The sequence below is a fragment of the Mytilus edulis genome, chromosome 11 (assembly GCF_963676685.1).
Source record: "Mytilus edulis chromosome 11, xbMytEdul2.2, whole genome shotgun sequence".
Lineage (NCBI taxonomy): Eukaryota > Metazoa > Mollusca > Bivalvia > Mytilida > Mytilidae > Mytilus > Mytilus edulis.
Window position 1 is genome coordinate 36998305 of NC_092354.1, and position 21142 is coordinate 37019446.

General features: G+C 31.0%; 1 protein-coding gene and 1 long non-coding RNA gene across 2 annotated transcripts; both read right to left on the reverse strand.

Annotated features, from left to right (window-relative positions):
- Positions 1–7156: 7156 nt before the first annotated feature.
- On the reverse strand, positions 7157–10096 carry LOC139494823 (uncharacterized). Its single transcript, XR_011657172.1, has 4 exons — positions 9962–10096; positions 9227–9286; positions 8123–8191; positions 7157–7225 (listed from the first exon to the last, which is right to left on the reverse strand). It is a non-coding gene; the product is annotated as an uncharacterized lncRNA (long non-coding RNA).
- Positions 10097–11450: 1354 nt separating this feature from the next.
- On the reverse strand, positions 11451–18071 carry LOC139494824 (uncharacterized). The gene is made up of 6 exons (XM_071282993.1): positions 17962–18071; positions 16800–16820; positions 15733–15825; positions 14465–14563; positions 13072–13170; positions 11451–11637 (listed from the first exon to the last, which is right to left on the reverse strand). The coding sequence occupies exons 2-6, from the start codon at positions 16812–16814 to the stop codon at positions 11515–11517; spliced, it is 429 nt and encodes a 142-aa protein (XP_071139094.1). The 5' UTR covers positions 16815–16820; positions 17962–18071; the 3' UTR covers positions 11451–11514.
- Between the last annotated feature and the right edge of the window lie 3071 nt (positions 18072–21142).

Consider the following 21142-nt stretch of genomic DNA (forward strand, 5'->3'; position numbering starts at 1 on the left):
GATAAGAAAATCCTTAGTTTTTCGAAAAAATCAAAGTTTTTTAAACCGGAAATTTATAAAAAATGACCACATGATTGATATTCATGTCAACATCGAAGTGCTGACTACTGGGCTGGTGAAACCCTCGGGGACGAAACGTCCACCAGCAGTGGAATCGACCCAGTGGTGTAAATAGTTATCAAAGGTACCAGGATTATAATTTAGTACACCAGAGGCGCGTTTCCACTACATAAGACTCATTCGTGACGCTCAACTTAAAAATATTTATAAACTAAAACAAGTACAAAGTTGAAGAGCATTGATGATCCAAAATTCCAACAAATTGTGCTAAATACGGCGAAGGTAATCTATGCCATGTTACAGTATACAAGAGACAATTTACAAACCTAAATAGTAATTAGAATTTGTTGATTGATTGCTCATGAGAAACTATGAATTCTAATAAAGCAGTATTTAGCAATTATAGGCTATTGTTTGACTTTCAACATACCATGTATCATGACGTCTTTACAGACTTATCAATATGATTTGTCGACACAACATTTGATGAATGATATGGTATCCCCTGTCTACCATACTAACAACTATCTTTAACAATGAGCAAAGTCTATACCGCAGAGTCAGCTATGTAAAACAATTCCAACGAGAAAACTAACGGCTTATTTATGTTAAAAATGAATGAAACAAAAATATGAAACACAAAAAAAAGACAACCAGTGAATTACAGAATATGGTGGGGTTACACATATTGGCGATATCTCACCCCTTACCCTAGCTTAATTCATAAGATGGATAAAAATACAAATACTATATTATACAATACCTTGTGCAAGGCCAATGTGGCGAGAGTTAAAGGCCTTCGGATGAAGACAATATTGGCTAACAGTCACCATTGCGGTATTATTTATACTGTATTATTTGGTTTAAGAATAACAATTTATGTTTTTAATGCTCCAATGGAAATCGATAGAAATTTGATAAAGGCCGCACTTTGTTGTTTTAAAGTTATCACCATTTATTGTTTAGTATTGACTTACTTGGCTTTTGTTTCGCAATAGTGTCTTTGAGATCTTGAAAACCTGGAAATAAAATATCTCTTCGGATAAGTAATCTCAATCACATTATTTAACAAATGTTTAATGAAAAGTTTGATTGCATTTGTGGTATTAATTGTTGTACGTCAGACAATTTTGTATATGAAATACTGTTCGTTGACACTCTTTCATAATGCGATACTGTCCAGGAAAATTTTCCAATATAAAAATGTCCTTGTTCGTGAAATTTTGTAACCATCTTCTGAACAACATTTTGCTATGAAGATCTGTCCATGAAAATTGTTACTAATCAAGTTATTACAAATTTACATATAGAACACAAAATGGAGCATGCACATTTTTAGATTGATAACTGAAATTGACACGAGTACAAAAGCGGTTCACATATAACAATTCAAACTAATATTTATCATAAAATAAACTGGTTTTAAACTTGGATGGATACTTTATACATGATTAATTATAGATTAAAAATTGTCTAACATACGTTCTATTGGAACAGTTTATAGTTAGTAACTTTACTTCGTTCAGTGATCATGCGCCTCTACAAATGCGTCTACCATGCAAAGGGCTGTCTTATACGCATGAACAAAAAAAAACGTAATGTATCTTCAAGTACATTTGACAGTTTTCGGTGGAACGATGACGTAAAAGAAAAGTGTTACGAATCATTAATTTTGAATAGTGGGTTACTCAGCCAAATAGTTTTTAGTGATGCTAAAAAATCACAAGATGGTATTGACAATTATGTTGAAACTTTTACTACTCAGTTTACGGATATTGTATCTCCATTTTTTAGAAGTACCAGTAATAAATCAATTTACTTTCCAGCTCAACGTACTAGCCGAAAATTTGTATGTAAAACTACTGAAAAACCATGGATGAATTGTGAGTGTAGAAGGCTTCGTCATGTTTATTTAAGTTGCTTTAAATATGTTTAATAAGAACAAAATAGCAGAAAATCACCAGAGACTTATCTCTACGAAGAGCCGATACAAAGTGTTTGAAAATAAGTTTGAAAACAGCAGTATAAACGTCAAGAAGGTGACATGCTTGAGCATCTACATAAAAGCGACCCTAAACAGTTTTATAGAATGTTCCAAAGAAGCGCGCTAATAATACAGAAGTTCCCCTTTCGTCATTTTTTGAACATTTGAAACAATTATCATCAAGTAACACTCCGTTGGTCAATGACACACATAGTATACAAGACACTATATACGAAGAACTTGACCATGTTATAATTTTTGAATAACGGTTATGTACCGTATGAAGTACAGGAATTGTCTCTATTTTTGCTTATGTATGCCGATGATATGATACTATTTTCTGATTCTGTAAAAGGTTTACAAGATATGTTAGACACACTTTTATTGTACCTTTTGAAATGCGTGTAATACAGTGTACCCGACGGCTATTTACGTTTTACTTTTAAGCGACCTTTTTTCGAAAAATAATATTCGCAAAAATAAATATCCGCGAAAAAAAGTAAAATTATTAGATTGACAAAGATATTAACAAGGTACAAGTGTACATTGTAACTAAATTTCAATGTGTGTGTATCAGTCAATTTAAACATCTATGTGTAACATGAGTATATGTTGAAAACCTTCCCTTCTAGGGACACAAATAAATGACTATATGTCTATGAAATATTGCTTCAATACGACAAAGATTAACCTCCCTGTAACAGGAAAAAATAAATAGTAATCATCTCAGAAATATTGTCTATGTACAGACAACAATTCAAGGTCGAAATTTGACCTCTTAACATTTTTCCAGAGGTATTCGTCGTTTCTTTCCATTTCTGTATATTGACATATTTATCGGTGATTGTAATAGATTGTCATTTTTAATGGTCTCATGTGGAGCAGTATCTGTTTACCCTTCCGGAGCACTTCATATCACGCCAAGTTTTTGGCAGGACTCGTGTTGCTTAGTCTTTAGTTTTCTATGTTGTGTCTTGTGTACTATTATTTGTCTGTTTGTCTTTTATTTTTTTAGCTATGGCGTTGTCAGTTTATTTTCAATCAATGATTTTGACTATACCTCTGGTATCGTTTGTATATATATCTTTGATTTATAATGTTTCTCTCCTCCAACAGTGTAAACTATTAAGTGTATGCGGTCTGATAAATTGGCTGTCTTTGGAAGGATCTACATTAAACAATACACCATATTTACACAAACCAAATATAGAAATCTTTGGACCTCGATAAGATATATAAAAGCAAGACCAAGCAGAGGATAAAGTCAATTGTCAAACAAAAAGCAACAATGCCGCAAAGTTCAAACTGTGGTATAAATCAAACGCGTCATGTAATCCGTGTCTGACTGTTTGGAAATGAAATGTATCTGGATTAGTAAATTATAAACCTTATAATGTTTAAATGACTAATCCTAAAACACAAAATACCTTAATATTTTGACTAAATTTGGAAAGTAAAAATAGCGACAAGGTTTTACAATGGCATAAGTAATATTATAAACTTTCCAACTATTTATAGATTTAAAGTGTTCTAGAATCCGTTTATTATTTTATTTTTAATTCATTGAAATAAATACAAATATTGTACAATATCTTAATACAAAGAATCCCAATAAAAATTGCTAAGAGTAAGTAATATTTTAAAATTTTCAACTATTTATAGATTTTAAGTGTTCTAGGATCCATTAATTATTTCATTTTTAATTCATTGAAATAAAAACCAATATTGTCCAATACCTTAATACAAAGAATTCCAATACAAAATGCTAAGAATGAATCAATTTTTTTTTATATCTTAATCTTTTTTAAATAAAATTAAATAAAAGTCTTACTTACCCTTCAATTTTTTGTCATCACTTGTCATATTGCTTAATGTATCTTTTAAACCTAGAAACAAAATATCTCTATAAATATTACCTTTTGACTACAGTTTTCATATGAGCAACTACTAATTTAACAATACTATATGAAAAAAACATTTTTTCCTCATTCTTTACATTTTATGTCGTTGTCCAGTACGTATGAGCGAACCTTTACATGCACCATACAGTTGTCCTTTTGTGACCATTGCGTTTGTGTTTAGAGAACTGTCTTTTAAACCACAGGATTAACTATTGTGTATTATACTTTGAATATGTGATTAAACCTTTGTTTAAAAATATTCAGAAAGAGACCTGAATTGAACGGAACTTCCTAATAAATATGTCACTTTTAAAGTTGTTAACTTAAGATTATGAGATTCTGTACACAAATTGGGTTTCGAACATAATTTGACAATGATCAATCTTATTTTTCAAACAGCAACCAAGAACAATAACCATCAAGTGTTCATCATGTTCAGGCACAGAACGGAGCGATATCGGGAACATAAAAGGAAACACTTAGTTAACTTATATCTTATTTTCAAATCAATCGTTCTTCTTTTATTAAGTCGCATTCAGTTTATTACCTGACGACTGCTTTGTTGCAAAACATTCAAAAGCTGCAACTGTTTGCACCTGTTGCACGGTAGTTTGTTTGTGTAGTTCATACGTGTTTCTCGTTTCTCCTTTTGTATAGATTAGACCGTTGCTTTTCTAGTTTGAATAGTTTTACACTAGTATATGTTGGGGCCGTTTATAATTGCTGTTCAATGTGAGCCAAGGCACCGTGTTGAATGCGTGAGCAAGGCATTCAATACAAAACATTCTTTTAAATTATATTGAGATATTTGTGAACTTTATTTGATCAATTAGCAAATGTCACGGAGTACATATTGTTTGCAGTAACCAACACATATATTTATACACCATGTCAGCAAGTGATATAGATACAAATAATGTAAGATTTTAAATTCTTTTAAAGAAATTTAGAAATTTATTGTATCAAGTCAAACACAAACATATCATAAACGAATTTCGATATGAGTTAATTGATCAAGCTTATAGACTAATACATCCCTTTAAACAGGCGTTTAACCCTATTGTAAATGTGTTATGGTGTACTCATGCATAAAACACAATACACTTACTTAGTGTGTTCCTATGTTCATTTATCTGAAATTGAAAAAAGTTGAAACATACAAATATTCAGTGGTTTCTTTGTTAAGTTTAAGTATTCTAATATTTTTGAGTTTAAGTTGACAAGAATTCCATTGATATTAAACTATTTAAACATGTTACATCAAGTGAATTTAGATAAACACTTACACACACCAAAAAAAAAAAAAAACAGAAGAAAGCATATGTTGACTCGAACGTGTATGGCGTACAATAGTATAAGCCTGGAATCTCTCAAGAATTTTGTCAAACATATATTACAAATATATGCATGGCTTTGTGTGTGTCCGTCTATCTTCTTCGATAAGCAGTTTACTATCATTTTTAGATATATGTTATAATAATGTTTTTGCAACACTGAAATACTCGAAGACTCTTCAAGGACAACCAAAGACAATAAGTTTTGAAATACCAAAGTATTTGCATTGAACAAAATTTGCCTCTGATACAAAAAAATCTTAGTAATCACAACACAACTGATCAGCAGATGTTCTATAGTCTCATTACATCTGTCTGGCTTACCGATGATGTCAGTGTCGAAATTCCAGAATCATCATATAAGGAATCTTCGAACTACAAAATATTAAGATAATGATAACGGGTGTTTTGTGTTTGTTTGTTTATACATTGGCTAGATGTTTAGGTTTGAGACTTTAAATAACATTCTTAACCCCGCCGCATTTTTGCGCCTGTCCCAAGCAAGAAGCATCTGGCATCCGTTGCTTTTGGATGATTTTTATTTTTATTTTCTTACATTTATTGCGGAGTTTAGTTTGACGTGCATTATCACTGACCTAGTACACAGTGAATAATGGGTCAGCTGAAACACGCCTTCGAGAGCGCGATTGTTTGGCTGTTTTGAAGACTATTGGTGGCCATCGGCTGTTTTCCGCTCTTCTGTCGGGTTTTTGTTTCTTTGACATATTCCCTATTTTCATTCTCAATAATATTCAGAAGATACATTCACGATTCCCGCACAAATGTTTATAATCATGGTAAATGTTAGCAACGTATTAGGCGTTGGTACATTTTACACTGTACTTTCTTATTTTCAGGTATTAAATGAGCAGTCTATTCGCAATATGCTGAACTATGAAATATAACTTTGATTTGGAAAAGAAAGCAGTTTTCACAGGATAAAATACAGATTATACTTGTAACCGTGTCAATTTATGACATGCGCCCTTTGCCTGTGTTCGTACCTTTTGTAAACATGTCGAGAAGTTTCACAGGAGCAGTAATAGACTGTTTACACACGTAATTAGAATTTAAAAAAAGTTATCATGTTTAACGTGTATTTTGATGCAATCACGTGCTACATAGAAATGCATAATATTTACCAGTTTCGAATTGGTTGGCATAATAAAATAATAAATATCTACCAACTAGTGAAAGTGTAACGTATCGTACGATACAAGGTTGTTGTGTGTTATGGTTAAAAAGTATAATCACAAAAATACTGAACTTAAAGTAAAATCAATTCAGAAAGTCAGTAATCACATGAAAAAATCAAATAACAAAACACACAAAAATAGAATTGACAAGCATGATGAAACGTACACCACACATATGTATATTCGAGTACACATACGTCTCACCAATGTTCAAACAAGTATGCACGACTTGAAATGATTTGTAATAATCAATTAGTTAATCTTCAATAAAATCAATATTTCAAATTACAAAAGATACATGGTATTTGCTATCATCCTTTCCTTATCTGCAAAACCTTTTTGAAACTAATGTTTTAAAGCTTAGTCTGGACTGCGTTCGTTTTGCTTAGTTTTTAGAGTTCTATGTTATATTGTGTGTACTGTTGCTTATCTGTTGGTCTTTTGCATTCTTTTAAAACATGGTGTTGTCAGTGAATGTTCGATTATCAGTTTGAATTACGTTTGGTGTCTTTCATCTCATTTGCTGTTCAGATTCATTGATTTTGTTTATTTACTATAAATACATAATGACAATTGTTCTTACTTTAAAACCTGATTGTTCAAATTATCTTAGTAAATGAGGATATGACTTTAGTCATAAAGAAGTTACACATGAATATGTGATATCCGTGTTTGTCTTACCTCGGAGTTAACACTAGGTCTGTGGAAATATCGCCTGTGATCAAAATGTGAAGCAAACGGTCTCCAATCCTTTTTATAAACAAAGAGCTATAATATTATGATATGTTCATGTCTGTTTGAGCAAATATTTGAAATAACTGTAAAATCAAGTATACACATCATATATATTCTGTTAGTAGTGTTCACTTGTATTAATAAGTCTTTTAATTGAGTTAAGACATTTCAATTGATATTGTATTGTGTGTCTTTATATGTTGTGATGTGTCACTATTGATTTGGGTAAATGTGAAGATTTGTATATTTAAAAAAAAACGTTAAAACCCGATCCTTTCGTTTACACCTGTCCAAAGTCAGGAACTTGATGATCAGTATTTGTCGTTTGTTGACGTGGTTTTTCGTGTTTTCTGTTCATCTATAAAGAGGGGAAAGCTAGTACATTACACTCGATGCCGAAGGGAACACAATCTGTTAACATAGTTTAAGTATGTACAGGTATTCGATATCAATTTCAAAATATCAGAAGGCAAAAACTCATTTTTGTTAATATAGTCAAATATAATTGAAGTTGTATTCACCTAATTGTTGTTTTCAAAATTGAATAAAGTCAGATAAATTATATAATAAACACTTGGTAAATTGTGTATCCCCGAGCATTTTGTTCGGAATAATCCTTTGCAAGGAACACTCGGCCAAACACATTATGAACTTCAATATTTTTTGTATCGATTAATTAAATTAAAATAATACCATCCGCAATATGATAATTGTTCTTACTTCATAACCAAACTGTTCTACTCTTTGCAGGAAATGTGAATATGAAGACCGTTTGTAAACTAACTGAACAGTTAGCTATTTTGATATATTTCATACCGTGTGTTATGATCAATTTTTTTTTACTTTTGAACCAAATCAGTTACATATCGAAGGTGATTGTCCATGAATATGTATTTTCCATGTTTACCTTACTTCTAAGTTAGCCTTTTTTCTATGATTTTGTGGTCTAGAATCGACAGCTACTTCAAATGGTCTCATGTCCTGAAAAAAATAAACAAATAATAAAAAATACATGGTGTATTCTTGTCCAATCGAACACTTGCTTATACAGTACGTTTGACGTTTCATCAGAGACCTGATTGTCAATGTTCACCAAAAAAACCCTGATTAAATATGTATCTGCTTATACATATATCCCCCAGGGTAACTGGTTGTGCGGGACTTATCAAGTTTGCAGTCACGTCCGGTCATAAGGGTGACGTAAAATCAGATGCCTATTGTAGAGATAGTTTTACGCTCTATACACCTTGAGAACCCTTTCGACAAGTCTTTTGTGGATCCGTAAGTGACCTGTTGCAAGGAAAAACAACTTCTGATCCTATCCTATATAACCTCATTTTCCTGTGGAAGTCTAAATTTCCCCGACCATCATTCCGGATGGCCTCTATAATTACAAAACCTCCCTATTATATTTATTGTTAACTAGTTCTCGTCCTGAACATGCATGAAATATTTGCCACCAACACTCCATCACTATATTATTATCACTTACATCTATTTGACTGGCGATCTTATTCCTGTTTTGAAAGATCTGAATAAAGTTCAGGTGTTATCTACTAGTATGTGAATATTTGTGTACAGAGAACTAGGTATAATGTTCTATTACTTTAGCATGTTTAGGAAGTAAGTGACTTTATTCTGCATATGTTTTATTGTATATCCTCATCGAAAGATATGTGTACCCTTCTTGAGCATAATAAATCACCAATTTCTTTGGATATTTTTCTTCTTTTTAACCATAACGTTGTCAGTGTATTTTCGACTAATGAGTTTAAATGACCTTTATACCTTTCGCCCTACTTTTTCTTCTGATTTATTAATTTAAATTTTGAAATGAGTTTACTATACCAAATTCATTATGACAATTATTCTTACTTCAAAATCTGATTGTTCTGATCATCTTAGGAAATGTGAATATGAAGACCGTGTGTGTACCTAATTAACGATTTTTATGAAAGTTTTTTTTCTTGAATGATTAGCAAACTTTTGAATATGTGATTTCCATGTTTGCCTTACCTCTGAGTTGAAACTAGTTCTGTCCATATGATCAACAGGTGTGGCAAACGGTCTCCAATCCTGTTATATAAATAAAATGAGGATGGGAATGGGGAATGTGTCAAAGAGACACAAACCCGATCGTATCAGAGACAGCAGCCGAAGTCCAGCAATTGGTTTTCAATAAAGCGAGAAACTGTTCATGTCTGTTTCAGCCAATGTTAGCAATAAAGATTATATCAAGTAGACAAATCAAGTTTATTCCGTCAGTGTATGTTTACTTGTACTATTATGTCTTTTGCATGAGTTAAGCCCTTTCAATTGCTACTGTAAAGTGTGTATTTCTATGTTGTGTTTGTTACAGTATTAAAAGATATGAATGGAATTAAATCATCTAGATTATCAAGACAAAATTTAACACCGCAACATTTATGAAAACAGTTTCAGAAGGAACATATGTTCATATGATGGTCAATGATGAATCGCCTGTTTCATATGTTGACCATTTTCTGAATGAATGTATATATTTTGTGTATACGTCTAAGAGTAGTGAATATATATGATATATTTTGGCCTCGTTTATTGCAACAGACACTTTCAAAATATTTTGTGTAAAACCCAAAAATAATGTTCCAATGACGGTACTGTTACAAATAAAGATATACCCTTTTTTTCTAAAACTGTTCGATACTAATCACACAACAACTAAATCACCGGGTGTGCTATAGTCTCTATTATTACATATGCTTTTCTTACCGTAACTGGGGGTGTCAAGGTTCTAAAAATATCATCTAAGGAATTGTTGCACTGAAAAATATGTTTTAACTATGGAAATCAACGTGTTTTTTTATAAATTAACTGTTAACTAAGAATATTCTTATACCAGAAATATATTATCTTAGTCGCATTAGGCACTACTTTTGGGAATTATGGGTCCTCGATGGGTCCTCGATGCTCTTGAACATTGTGCATGTTTTGTTTTATGAATATTTTGATATAAGCGCCACTGATGAGTCTTATGTATACGAAACGCACGTCTGGCGTATTAAATCATAATCTTGGTACCTTTGATAACCGTTTGGAGGATAAAACAAACATGTGTTTTGTTTTCATACTCCTATATTAGATAAATGATTATGTTATTATCTGTAGGCGTTCCTTATCTGAATGTATAGCGGTTAATCATAGAAATAATTATGTGAAGATGTGGTGTAAGTTTCGATGAGACCATGATTTATTGCAACACAGTTTTACGATCAACAAAGATAATGACATGTTTAGATTCCCTCATAAATAGTTATTTTCTTTGCAAATAATTTGGTCTCCAATTCTGATTCGACAGAACGCTTGCACAAAGCACAATTGTTTTTCTTCTTCTTGTCCGATTTGCCCTGTAGATTATTTTCATTCAATCAGTGCAGTATGCATACTAGTACTCTCTGGTATTAGTTGGTTTAATATGATACCAGGACGTCAAAGTCTTCGCTTTCCTTTAAGCGTTACATATTGAAAAAAAACGCGACAAAACGTGACCATGTTTGGTATCATAAAAACAAACAAATTAACTGTCCTGAATAGAAAAAATCTCACTCGATATCGAGGTGAAAACAAATATGTGTAAATTGTTTAAGTATGTACAGGTAATGGTTATCAATTTCAAAATATCATTAGGCAACAACTAACTACTGTTTATCAAGTCAAATAATCAAAGCACTTGCGTGACCTGCTATCACTTTAATTATTTGAAGGTGTCTGTACCTAAGTTCATTTTATCTTTCTATTTCTTCAGTCTAGTAGTTATTATGTTCGTTGTTAACTTACGTGTGTTAATTCCTAGCAAACATGTATTTATTAAATTTGAAATTGTAACTACCCTATTGATGATTTTAGTATTTTGGCTGTCTGCGTATTTATAGATTCAGAATTCATGTTCACTTAAAGTAATTTGTTTTACTACATTTGTTTTACTACATACTAAAAAATCATAACATCATTTAGATGTCTTCAATACTTTCGTTGCAGATATAGTTAACCGTTGTATCAGCCTATTTTTTTTCAAAATCAAATAAAGTAAGATAGTTTATTAAATGAACACTTGATAAACAATTTTCACATATGTTTGTAACGATTCTTTAAATTTTGTGACTTAATAATATCAACTTCAATATAAAATTGTTTTTAAATCGAAACCTTATTCAACTTTATTTCCGGAAATGTGAATAAACAGACCGTTGGTGATCAAACTTAACGAATCAATTTCGAACATTTTGTATCATAAACAATTTTCTGACTTTTGAACCAAATCAGTTTCAAATTTTAAAAGAAAATTGTACATGAATATCTATTGTCCCTGTTTGTATAACCTCGAAGTTAACTCTTTTTCTATGATTATGTGGTCTATCAATAACAGCTACTTCAAATGGTCTCCTACCCTGAAATATTAACAAAAAATAAAAAAGATATATATTCCTCTTTTATTGAACACATGCTTAAAATAACGCTTACAAAAGAGCGTTAAAAATTTCATCAGTTACCTGATGATCAATTTTCACCAAAACAAAACATGATAAAATGTATATATCTGACTTTAAATGTATGACTATCACTTATATTTATTCGACTGGCGGTCTAAATCCTATCATCAAAATTATGAATAAGCAATACATGTTTATCACTTATATTCATTCGACTGGCTATCTAAATCCCATTACTAAAGTACTGAATGAAGTTGTTATTTATGTGAATACTTGTGTACAGAGAACTAGGTATACTGTTCTATTACTTTAGGAAGTATTGGACAGTATTGGGCATATATATCTTTATATCTTCCTCATCTCTGTAAATTATTATTTGTTTGCTTCTTGTCACATTGAAAACATTCAAGAGTGTTTATAAATTGTTAGCCCATTTTCAGTTGTTATCCTTAATAGAATCCATAACTTTTTTATTTCTTATTTCCTATGCATGTGTTTGTGTTATTTGAACTGAGGACAATGTGATTTCAAATTTTGGAAATATTCAGGTAGATTCCCAGTAAACTGAATTCGAAATAGAATTACATACATTTACACATATATATGTATATGTATATAATAACATGACAAGAGGAACTGTAAATGGCCAAATGGAACACTCACGTGTCAGTAGCTATGTTAATCACACTTTCAAACATGTGATAGTGTCAGTATCGAAAAAATATTTGAATCAGATTGTTGTCCCGACCCGAATCAAATATATGTTTTTAGGTGCTTCATTTTTTTACGAAGCAGGTTTGTTGTTATTTTTCAATCTGTTTAAGGATAACAAAATTACGATATGTAAAAGCTTCCTTTCTATTGATTTACATGTATCAATATGTGATAACCAATTCCTCTGGATAAGTAGCTACACATTAGCTGGTATGCCTTGTTTTGATACGTAGAAAATTAAGTTTGTAAAGTATTGTAAGACAAGAAAGTAAACATACTTTTTTCAATCTATCATCCTGGAAACAACCGTAACTTAAAACGTCTAAATAACACGTTAACAAATTAGATTTTGTTTGTAACATTCATTTATACCGAAGCTACGTAAGAAAACAAGATTTAAAAAATAAATCACTCGTTAAACTTCTTAATTTTCGAAATTTTTCGAATGAATGAACTATCAAATTACAATTGATACATGTTGTGATACAGTACAGATGGTGATAAATACAAGTAAACAATTAACTGCGTGAATGGGTTGTCAGACAAAAAATGTAACATGTGTAACTGAATATGGAATATTAAATTCGAAATGCATGAAAGATAAAGATGTTTACTACAACGCCTAAAAAATCTTTGAAAGTGTTCATGACCAAATAGAATAGCAGTTATAATTATTACCTCAATATTTTGCGATTGAAGACTTGATCCATGCTGAATCAAAAGTTCAGCTGCAGGTATATTATCATGAAAAAATGCTACATGCAGTGCTGTTTCGTCCTAAAAAATACCAATACAAGCCAATGAATATCATGTTGAAAATTTACTCTACTTTGTTTTGTTTTATTTGGCAACAAATAGAATCGAAAAGAAAGTTGAGAAAAACAATATCTACACTTTCTTTAAGTACTGGTTAAAAATGTATGAAATACATTTGCAAAATGATTTTTTTCCCTTTCACATGTTTTATCTAAAGAGAGGTTCTGTATTTGATCTGCTCACATGCGTAAAACGAAACGAATCAGGCAGTTCACAATGTAAACCGATTAAAATTTAAGTTTGTTCGGGCCTTCAGTTTGATTATGATCATTTCAAATGAGTGCTAATCATGAACCGGTTCCGACGCATGAAATTGATATAAAGTGTTGTTTTGTATTTTTTTCTAAAACATGTGCACCTACATTTGACATATTTATAAAAACTATTCTATTAAAACGACAATGCAATGTATCTTTCAATTGAACATATCAAATAGTAGCTTACAATGTTAATAGGACTCGACTGTTATACTGTAAAGATTGTGCATAAATATTGTGCATAAAGATTGTGGAGATGATCTTTCGGATTTGTAAGAATCCACATTTATTTGACACTCTTCAGCAAATGTTGGTATGATATTTATTATTTTTTATCCGCATAAATATCGGTCTAAATAAGGGTTTCATGAAGTTTTGGTATCTTACCTACAGTTAAAAATATGGAAATCTTTGTTTTTTATAATACTAAAGGAAAGAACGAATGAGTTTGTGATTGTTTAAAGTTCACTGTTTCGTGAATGTAATGGCGTTGTAGGGGTATTTTCTGCCTTTATTGAGACCTTTTCAATATATTTAGAGGGGGTTGGGTTGTTACAATAATGTTGTGTAAAACTTTGTCTACGAAGGACTAAACAGTGACGCTATAATCAACACATTTAAAAGTCAGAATCTTTGATATTATCAGGATAATTTTCCGCGCATAGTTTTGCCAATTGAATTGAAGTCCCAATTTTATGTTGATTTCAGATAATCAATAGACCATGTCATTTTTTGATAACCTAATTCCTAATGTGTTAGTTTCCTTTTGCTTAAGAAATTGGCAAACTAAGTTTACATTCAATTTCAGCATATTATTAAGTCTGTATTAATCTAGGAAATTTAATAGATGCCTTTTAAATATACCATTGTGCATTATTACAGTACAAAGATGTGAAAGAAAAAAGAGTATACACTCCTTACATTGATAAAATGTCACTTTGTTAATATTAAATGAAATGCAATCCAATTTATTTCAAAACATTACAAATTATACTTACATTTTTATCAACAACATTCACATCTGCATTTCCTTTTATAAGTAATTGCATGACATCGGGGCGATTCAATAATGCTGCATAATGCAGTGGACTCCAATTCTAGAAAGAAAAACAATCTGGTCACACACAGGTATATAACACCTGTCATACTTTTTGGCAGCAAAATGCAAGCATTTGTTTTGCACTTTTCTACATGTACATTGTAATAAAAACTGTTCTAAAAAATAACTGATAATTTTGAATTTATAAATCAAGACGAGATCTGTAATTATAGCTGATTAAAAGTGTCCCCTTATGACAGGAAAAGCATTTAGATTTGAATATCACAATAAAATATCGTGATGTAAGTTACGAATTGATAACATTGTGTGTCTTAATTGTTTGTTTATTGACTCAGAAAAAGAGGACGGCTGTAATCGGCTTAACAAACATTACTAAAACCACGCAAAAACTCATATCATTTTTTTTATTTAAAATATAATTGATATTAGTCTGAACTATGCAATATAGTTTGTATCTTTGTGTTTTAAACGAAGGAGAAACAATAGACCTATATATTGCGTGCTTGTATGTTTAAATACCGTTTAAGTGTTTCGTCAGTTCTAAATTTTAAGATATCTTCCTTTTAATATCCATTATGGTTTAGTCTTTATTCTTGTTTTCTTTTACGTTTTGTTAATGTATCACTATGTTCAGAGGAGCGACTTTCAACAACAACAAATTATAGGATAGACAATGTGTGTTGAATATTATTAGATACGAAACATGAATTATAGGGACACAACAGTATCACACAGAAGTACATGATACATCATCTTGTAAGATTATAAGAAACATACATTTGAAAAAAATTGATTACATAAGAAAGTTGATGATACACTTGACCATTCCCTCAGGTTTGTTTTTGTTCGTACTGCTTTTTTGTTTTCTTCTATATAGTGTTTTAAAAATCTTGCATCAAATTTGGTTAATATGCATAATGCAACTCAAATTAAGGAGCACAAAAATTGTGATTCAACAAAATCTCTCTGTGTAGTGATATTGTAGATGTTTTATTGTTTACAAATGGCTAAGATCAACCTTTTATGCTAATTTGAAAAGCTGACAATCATAATAGTATAATTCTATAAAAAGTACGTGAAGTATGCAGTTATCTATCAGTTATTATGCAAACAACTGAGTTTGAAAAGAACGTGCTGTGTGAAAAGGGCAAACGTGGTTGTAGGGCTTGTCATTTTGAAAGAAAAATCGAAGTACCATTAACTTACGTCAGGATATGATGTTGTGTTTACGGAGGCGCCTCTTTCTACTAACGTTTGAACTTCAGAGACATCTCCTTTTATAATTGCACAATGAAGGCTCTGAAACAAAAATATAAACTAAAACTTGTTAAGGGACGACACCAAAAGTTCAATGAAGGATAAAAAACTTAATTCACATAGTTTTTTCACTGAACCCCTACCCCCCTCTTAACTTAATTTGGGAAAAATTGATTGACCCATATGGATATATGTAAAAATCAATGTCGGATAACAAAATCTTGCAGCATTTCAACCCCAATCCCCAAACTATTTCAATTAAGTTTTTTTTTTATCTTACAATGATCTTTTGATGTCGTCCCTAACTCGTTGTAACAGCACAACAAAATAACAAAGCAGAAAACAACTCACATAAAGGCGCGATCTAATAAAACTTATCGGAATCTTTCTATAGGATGTATCAATCGGTAAACAACTGTTGCTTTAATTCAAAAATCTAGTATAAATCATGCTGCATCAGAATAAAGTAGCAATCATTGTTTTTGCGAGGTTTTTAGCTTTCATTTCTGTTAACATTTTGCTTCGTACAGAAACATAGTTGTTATCCTCGGCATTTGGTCCCTGGTGAATAGCTTTTGTTATTGGAAATCATACCTAATGTTCTTATATGTGTATGTATGCGTAATCATCAAAATTTAAAAGAAAGAATTTTGTTTCAAACTTCACGCTTTTAGTGTAAAACTGTACCAATAAACAGACATTTTCTCACATAGCCTTTTTGTGCTAAAGCGGCGTAAAGCAACCAACAATCAATCAATCAATCTCACATATTCGTTGTTAACAATGAAACATTACAATATGACCAGCAGAGACATGTGTTATATAATGTATTTAATAAAAAAAAATGCATGTAATGTTTTCTGTATTTTGTTATAGTTCATTTCCATGAGTCTTTGGTAGTTTCGTTGGGTCTGCTTTTTGTGTTTGTGTTCGCTAAACGATATATAATTTCCTTAGATATCATTGGATATACAAACATCGGAACACAAGTGTCCCAACTAATGTTATGTACTCACCTGATTAAGATCCATGAAATCCTAAAATGAATAACAAATTAAATTTTAATCAATACCTAAAGATTTATTTTGAATAATGTATTTTTAAATTTAAAACTGCTTGTAGATAGATATAGGAAGATGTGGTGTGAGTGCCAATGAGACAACTCTCCATACAAATAACAATTTAAAAAGTAAACCATTATAGGTTAAAGTACGGCCTTCAACACGGAGCCTTAGCTCACACCGAAGATGTGTATGTAGATGTATGCATTGTTCGAATATTTTTTTTTCAATATTTTCTAGTTTAAGTTTCCTTGCCCTATGCAATTATATTTCTAAATTTGAACTGTTTTGTATCATCCTCCCTTAAACCAAGAGGGTTATAAACCTACTTGCGCAACTGATTTAAACATAATATAAAATGTAATATTTTCTTAGGCATACAACTTGTCAATGTATATTTGTTCAGCCTGACAGACATTCACCCGGAAACTATTTTAACAATTGTTGGAACAAATATTCCGTAACCTTTATTCTGTTAGGAACAAATACTGTAACATTTGTTCCAGCTGAATTAATATTACAGAATGTTTATCTCGTTTCAAACTATAGTTATGACGAGACTTTTATATAGTGAACTCAATGAACCGTTATTTTTGTTTTAATATATGTTCGCTATGTAATCAAGATTAATATCTAATTTATACAACATGACTGTTATCATTATTTATCGGTAATTCGTATATTTTTCTTTTGATTTTACTGCCTAATATTTTCGAGTATCAGCGTACTGGCTGTATCACTGAAAATATTAGGCAATACATTGTGTGACGTCATAATTAACGATAAACAGAATGATACGTAGTTTCGTTTTAGATACTCACTAAATCATGTAGAATAGTTTAACTCTTCCTAACGGGCTCGTCTAGATATATCACATGATATAGTAAGTATCAAAAACGAAACTACCTATTATTCTTTAAGTATACGGTCGCTTTTTTTTTAATATTTGTATGTCAATAATTATAACTTTATAGTTTGTACAACATAATCTTGAATCTACAAAGTTAAACTTAGAAGACATGCATTGTTTTCAAGTTTACACCCTGATCTGCAAATAGATTATTCAACAAATAAATAGGAATGACTTCAAAAACATAGAAACTGACAAAAAACATACTTGCTATTAATGAAAACAAGGTACAGTGGTTCAGTACTAAACTATAGCCACGAATTGTACTGCCATGCATCAAGAAGAAGCGAATCTGCAATAGTATTATTGACGTGTAAACAGTTTAAAGTATTTATATTGGTAGCCTATTGAATCGTGACGAAGTTAATATTTTATCTTTAAAGAAGTGTTTAAATATCTATTCGACTTAATTGTTACCGACATATTTACCTATCGGTTTATTTCAAAAATAAACTGAAAAATTAAAATCGATTTCACTACTGAATTGTGAAAACACGTTTTTACTTAATATAATTTTCGATCGCCTTTTATTATTCAAAGTGATAATGTGCTGGAAATTACAGTATGCATACTGTAAAATTGAAAAGTATCCTCGCAGATCTGAGATACAAATGTTCTTTCTTTATCGTCTGTTGTGATATTAAAATGTTTCGATTAATGATAAAAACGTTGTAGATGTAAGTGCCTGCTAAACTTTGCAGCAATGAAATAAATCACTTTTACAAATGACTAGTGTAAAAATAATTTTATTGTTCTTTTCTCAAAAATAATTTTGATTTAAATATATTTCTTGGTTTGCATGGATATTATTGCAGATGAACACTTAACACTACATAAAGGTTATTATTCATTACACCAGACGAGCGTTAAATTTACTGAGCTGTCAAAAATGGCGGTCGTATAAAAGCTGTTAGAAGTTCAAACAATCCAAATATTGAAGTGCAAAAGCCAAAACATATTGCCATATATTCCATAAGTCCATCCTTTATTTTAAGGTATATTAATTTTTGGTGTTTCTAAAAATCCAAAAAAAATTATGAACAATACTATCAACGGTAAAGGATACAGTTACAGGGGAGGTAATACATGTAACGTTGCGTACGCTGATTTTACTTTATGCGACATCAAAATGTGACATATTGGCAAACTATGCATTTTCTACTTTTTTTAATTTTTCAACTTCGAAACGAGTACATCAACACTCTTTTTTTAAATGGCATTTGGTTTTATTGCGTATAGCAATAATTTTCAACAATTTCTATAGACCCTTGTATGTTTCGTTAATCCATTTACCAATCATTCACTGATTTCTAATAGCCTTTTAAATTGCGACATTGTGTTACACTTTACCTGGCTTAATACTACATCACGTGAATGTATTTTTATGATCACTTACCTGAAGTGAAATATTACACGTTGAACTTTAAATTCTTGTATAAAAAGGTTATGTATGCAATGTATATGTGTTGTTGAGAAACTATAGATAGTCTCAATCGGTAAATATTCTCGTTTAATATCAACATAATGTCTAAGGCACACATTCACGGATCACCTCGCCGAATCCACTACGGATTGAATCTCAAGATGATCCCAGAAATACATAATCCGTAGTCTTATATGGATCTGATACGATCGTTCAACGATTTTAATACGGGTTTTGATGTAACTACCACTGATAATAAATTTAAAGGGTCACTTGTCGACATGAAAGACACGGGCTCTTACTGTAGGACATAGCTGGATATGGAACTGGCATGGTTAAGTTCGCAACGACACATGCCGGGTGTATGTGCAGCGGTTTGCTACGTCTGAAATGTAATAGTACGAACCGCCAAATTTTCTTAAATATGTTAATCATTTCTATAATTGAGCTTCTGGTTTATCACTTCTTTATGGTAGTGAAGTATAGATTTATATTATGTTTTATAAGATAAATGATTCATCTGTTTCTCTGTACCGTGCTTTGTTTTTCGTAATCTTTGGACCATTTCATGATTGATTGAAACTATTGTTAACAAGTTCTTTAATGTAATCGTATGTTCCGCATCAACAAATAATTATGAGGGCCTCATACTGGCCATAGATATGTGGTAAGTCCCTAGTTCACAATCTACTCTGCCTCCATGCACCTCTACATCTGTATTCAAATAGTTATACGCCTGCCCTGGCACTTTGCGCCATATCAATAACCTATTCCATCCATCATTCCTGTTTAATAATGTTATGTATACCTCTAAGGCATGACACATAATACGTTGGAGCCTATAAGTAGGTAGTATTTATACAGAATCCTTATGTTTGTTTGTTTTGAGCAGTAATATCCCGTAGTTTCCGTGAGCAGGTATATTCTGAAAACGTTGTTCTCCGGAAATTACCGTACAAATCAGTCAGGTTTACGAATACGTATGGGTTAAGACGGTTGTAATATGTATTAAAACGGATGTGTATATTTATTATTAATCTCGCTGAATATTTACTTACAATGGAAACTCAAAATGCCAACTGCATTAACAAAACACATTCATATTCTCTGCGCTCTTTCATTTCTGTATTATTTCTTAAATGTAGTGCAATTGATACTGAGTTACATGTGAATAAAATACGTATTTTGACTAATAAAACATGATTTCCATTATATAAAAAAACTTTTTGTTCACTATCAACATGATCAATTAATACATATAAACTTTATCGATCGTCGTGTAATTAGATATTATGAAAAACAACTACAGAATTTATCATAGTTAACTCCATATGAGAGGTTTTGTCACAAATAAACTATTGACCTTCTAATTTTACTAATGGTCCTTTGTCTTAAATTAAATGTGCATGCAAATGATATAAGGATCATTAAAATCAATGCACCTACACACATTGCGTTGTTGGAAATTTCTGTTAAACACTAGGCTTTTTAAGATCAACCTTAATAAAACAAAAAGTCATAAAAAATATCGATTCATATTTAATAATAAATAATGTCCACAGTTTACATTAGTTATGATTTCAAACAAGTGCGATAACTTGTTGTTTTGTAAATAAGCAATCTCAATTATCAAATCATTTCATCCATAAAATATAAAAAAAGAAGATGTGGTATGATTGCCAATAAAACAACTATCCACTAGAGACCAAAATGACACAGATAAATGATTATTTAAAACGTTTATTCATTTTACTATCTTTGAATAATTGATTTAAATTTATCCCTTTTTATGAAACACTTTTTTATGAAACAATATAGCAAGGTAAGTGCAATTACCGGCCGGTAGTGTTGCATATGTGCTTTCTTATTTGCTGATAACATAGTGTACATTACAAATCTTTTTACAAACTTATGGTTGTATATTCTTGAATCACATCACAAACGTAGTATATGCAGATATTTTCT

What these genes read in the sequence shown, in the direction of transcription:
- LOC139494824 (XM_071282993.1), bottom strand. An exon ending in ACACAACATCATATCCTGAC is followed by an intron (nt 14,564 to 15,732) that starts GTAAGTTAATGG and finishes TTTTCTTTCTAG; the next exon opens with AATTGGAGTCCACTGCATTA. An exon ending in TGAATGTTGTTGATAAAAAT is followed by an intron (nt 13,171 to 14,464) that starts GTAAGTATAATT and finishes GGTATTTTTTAG; the next exon opens with GACGAAACAGCACTGCATGT.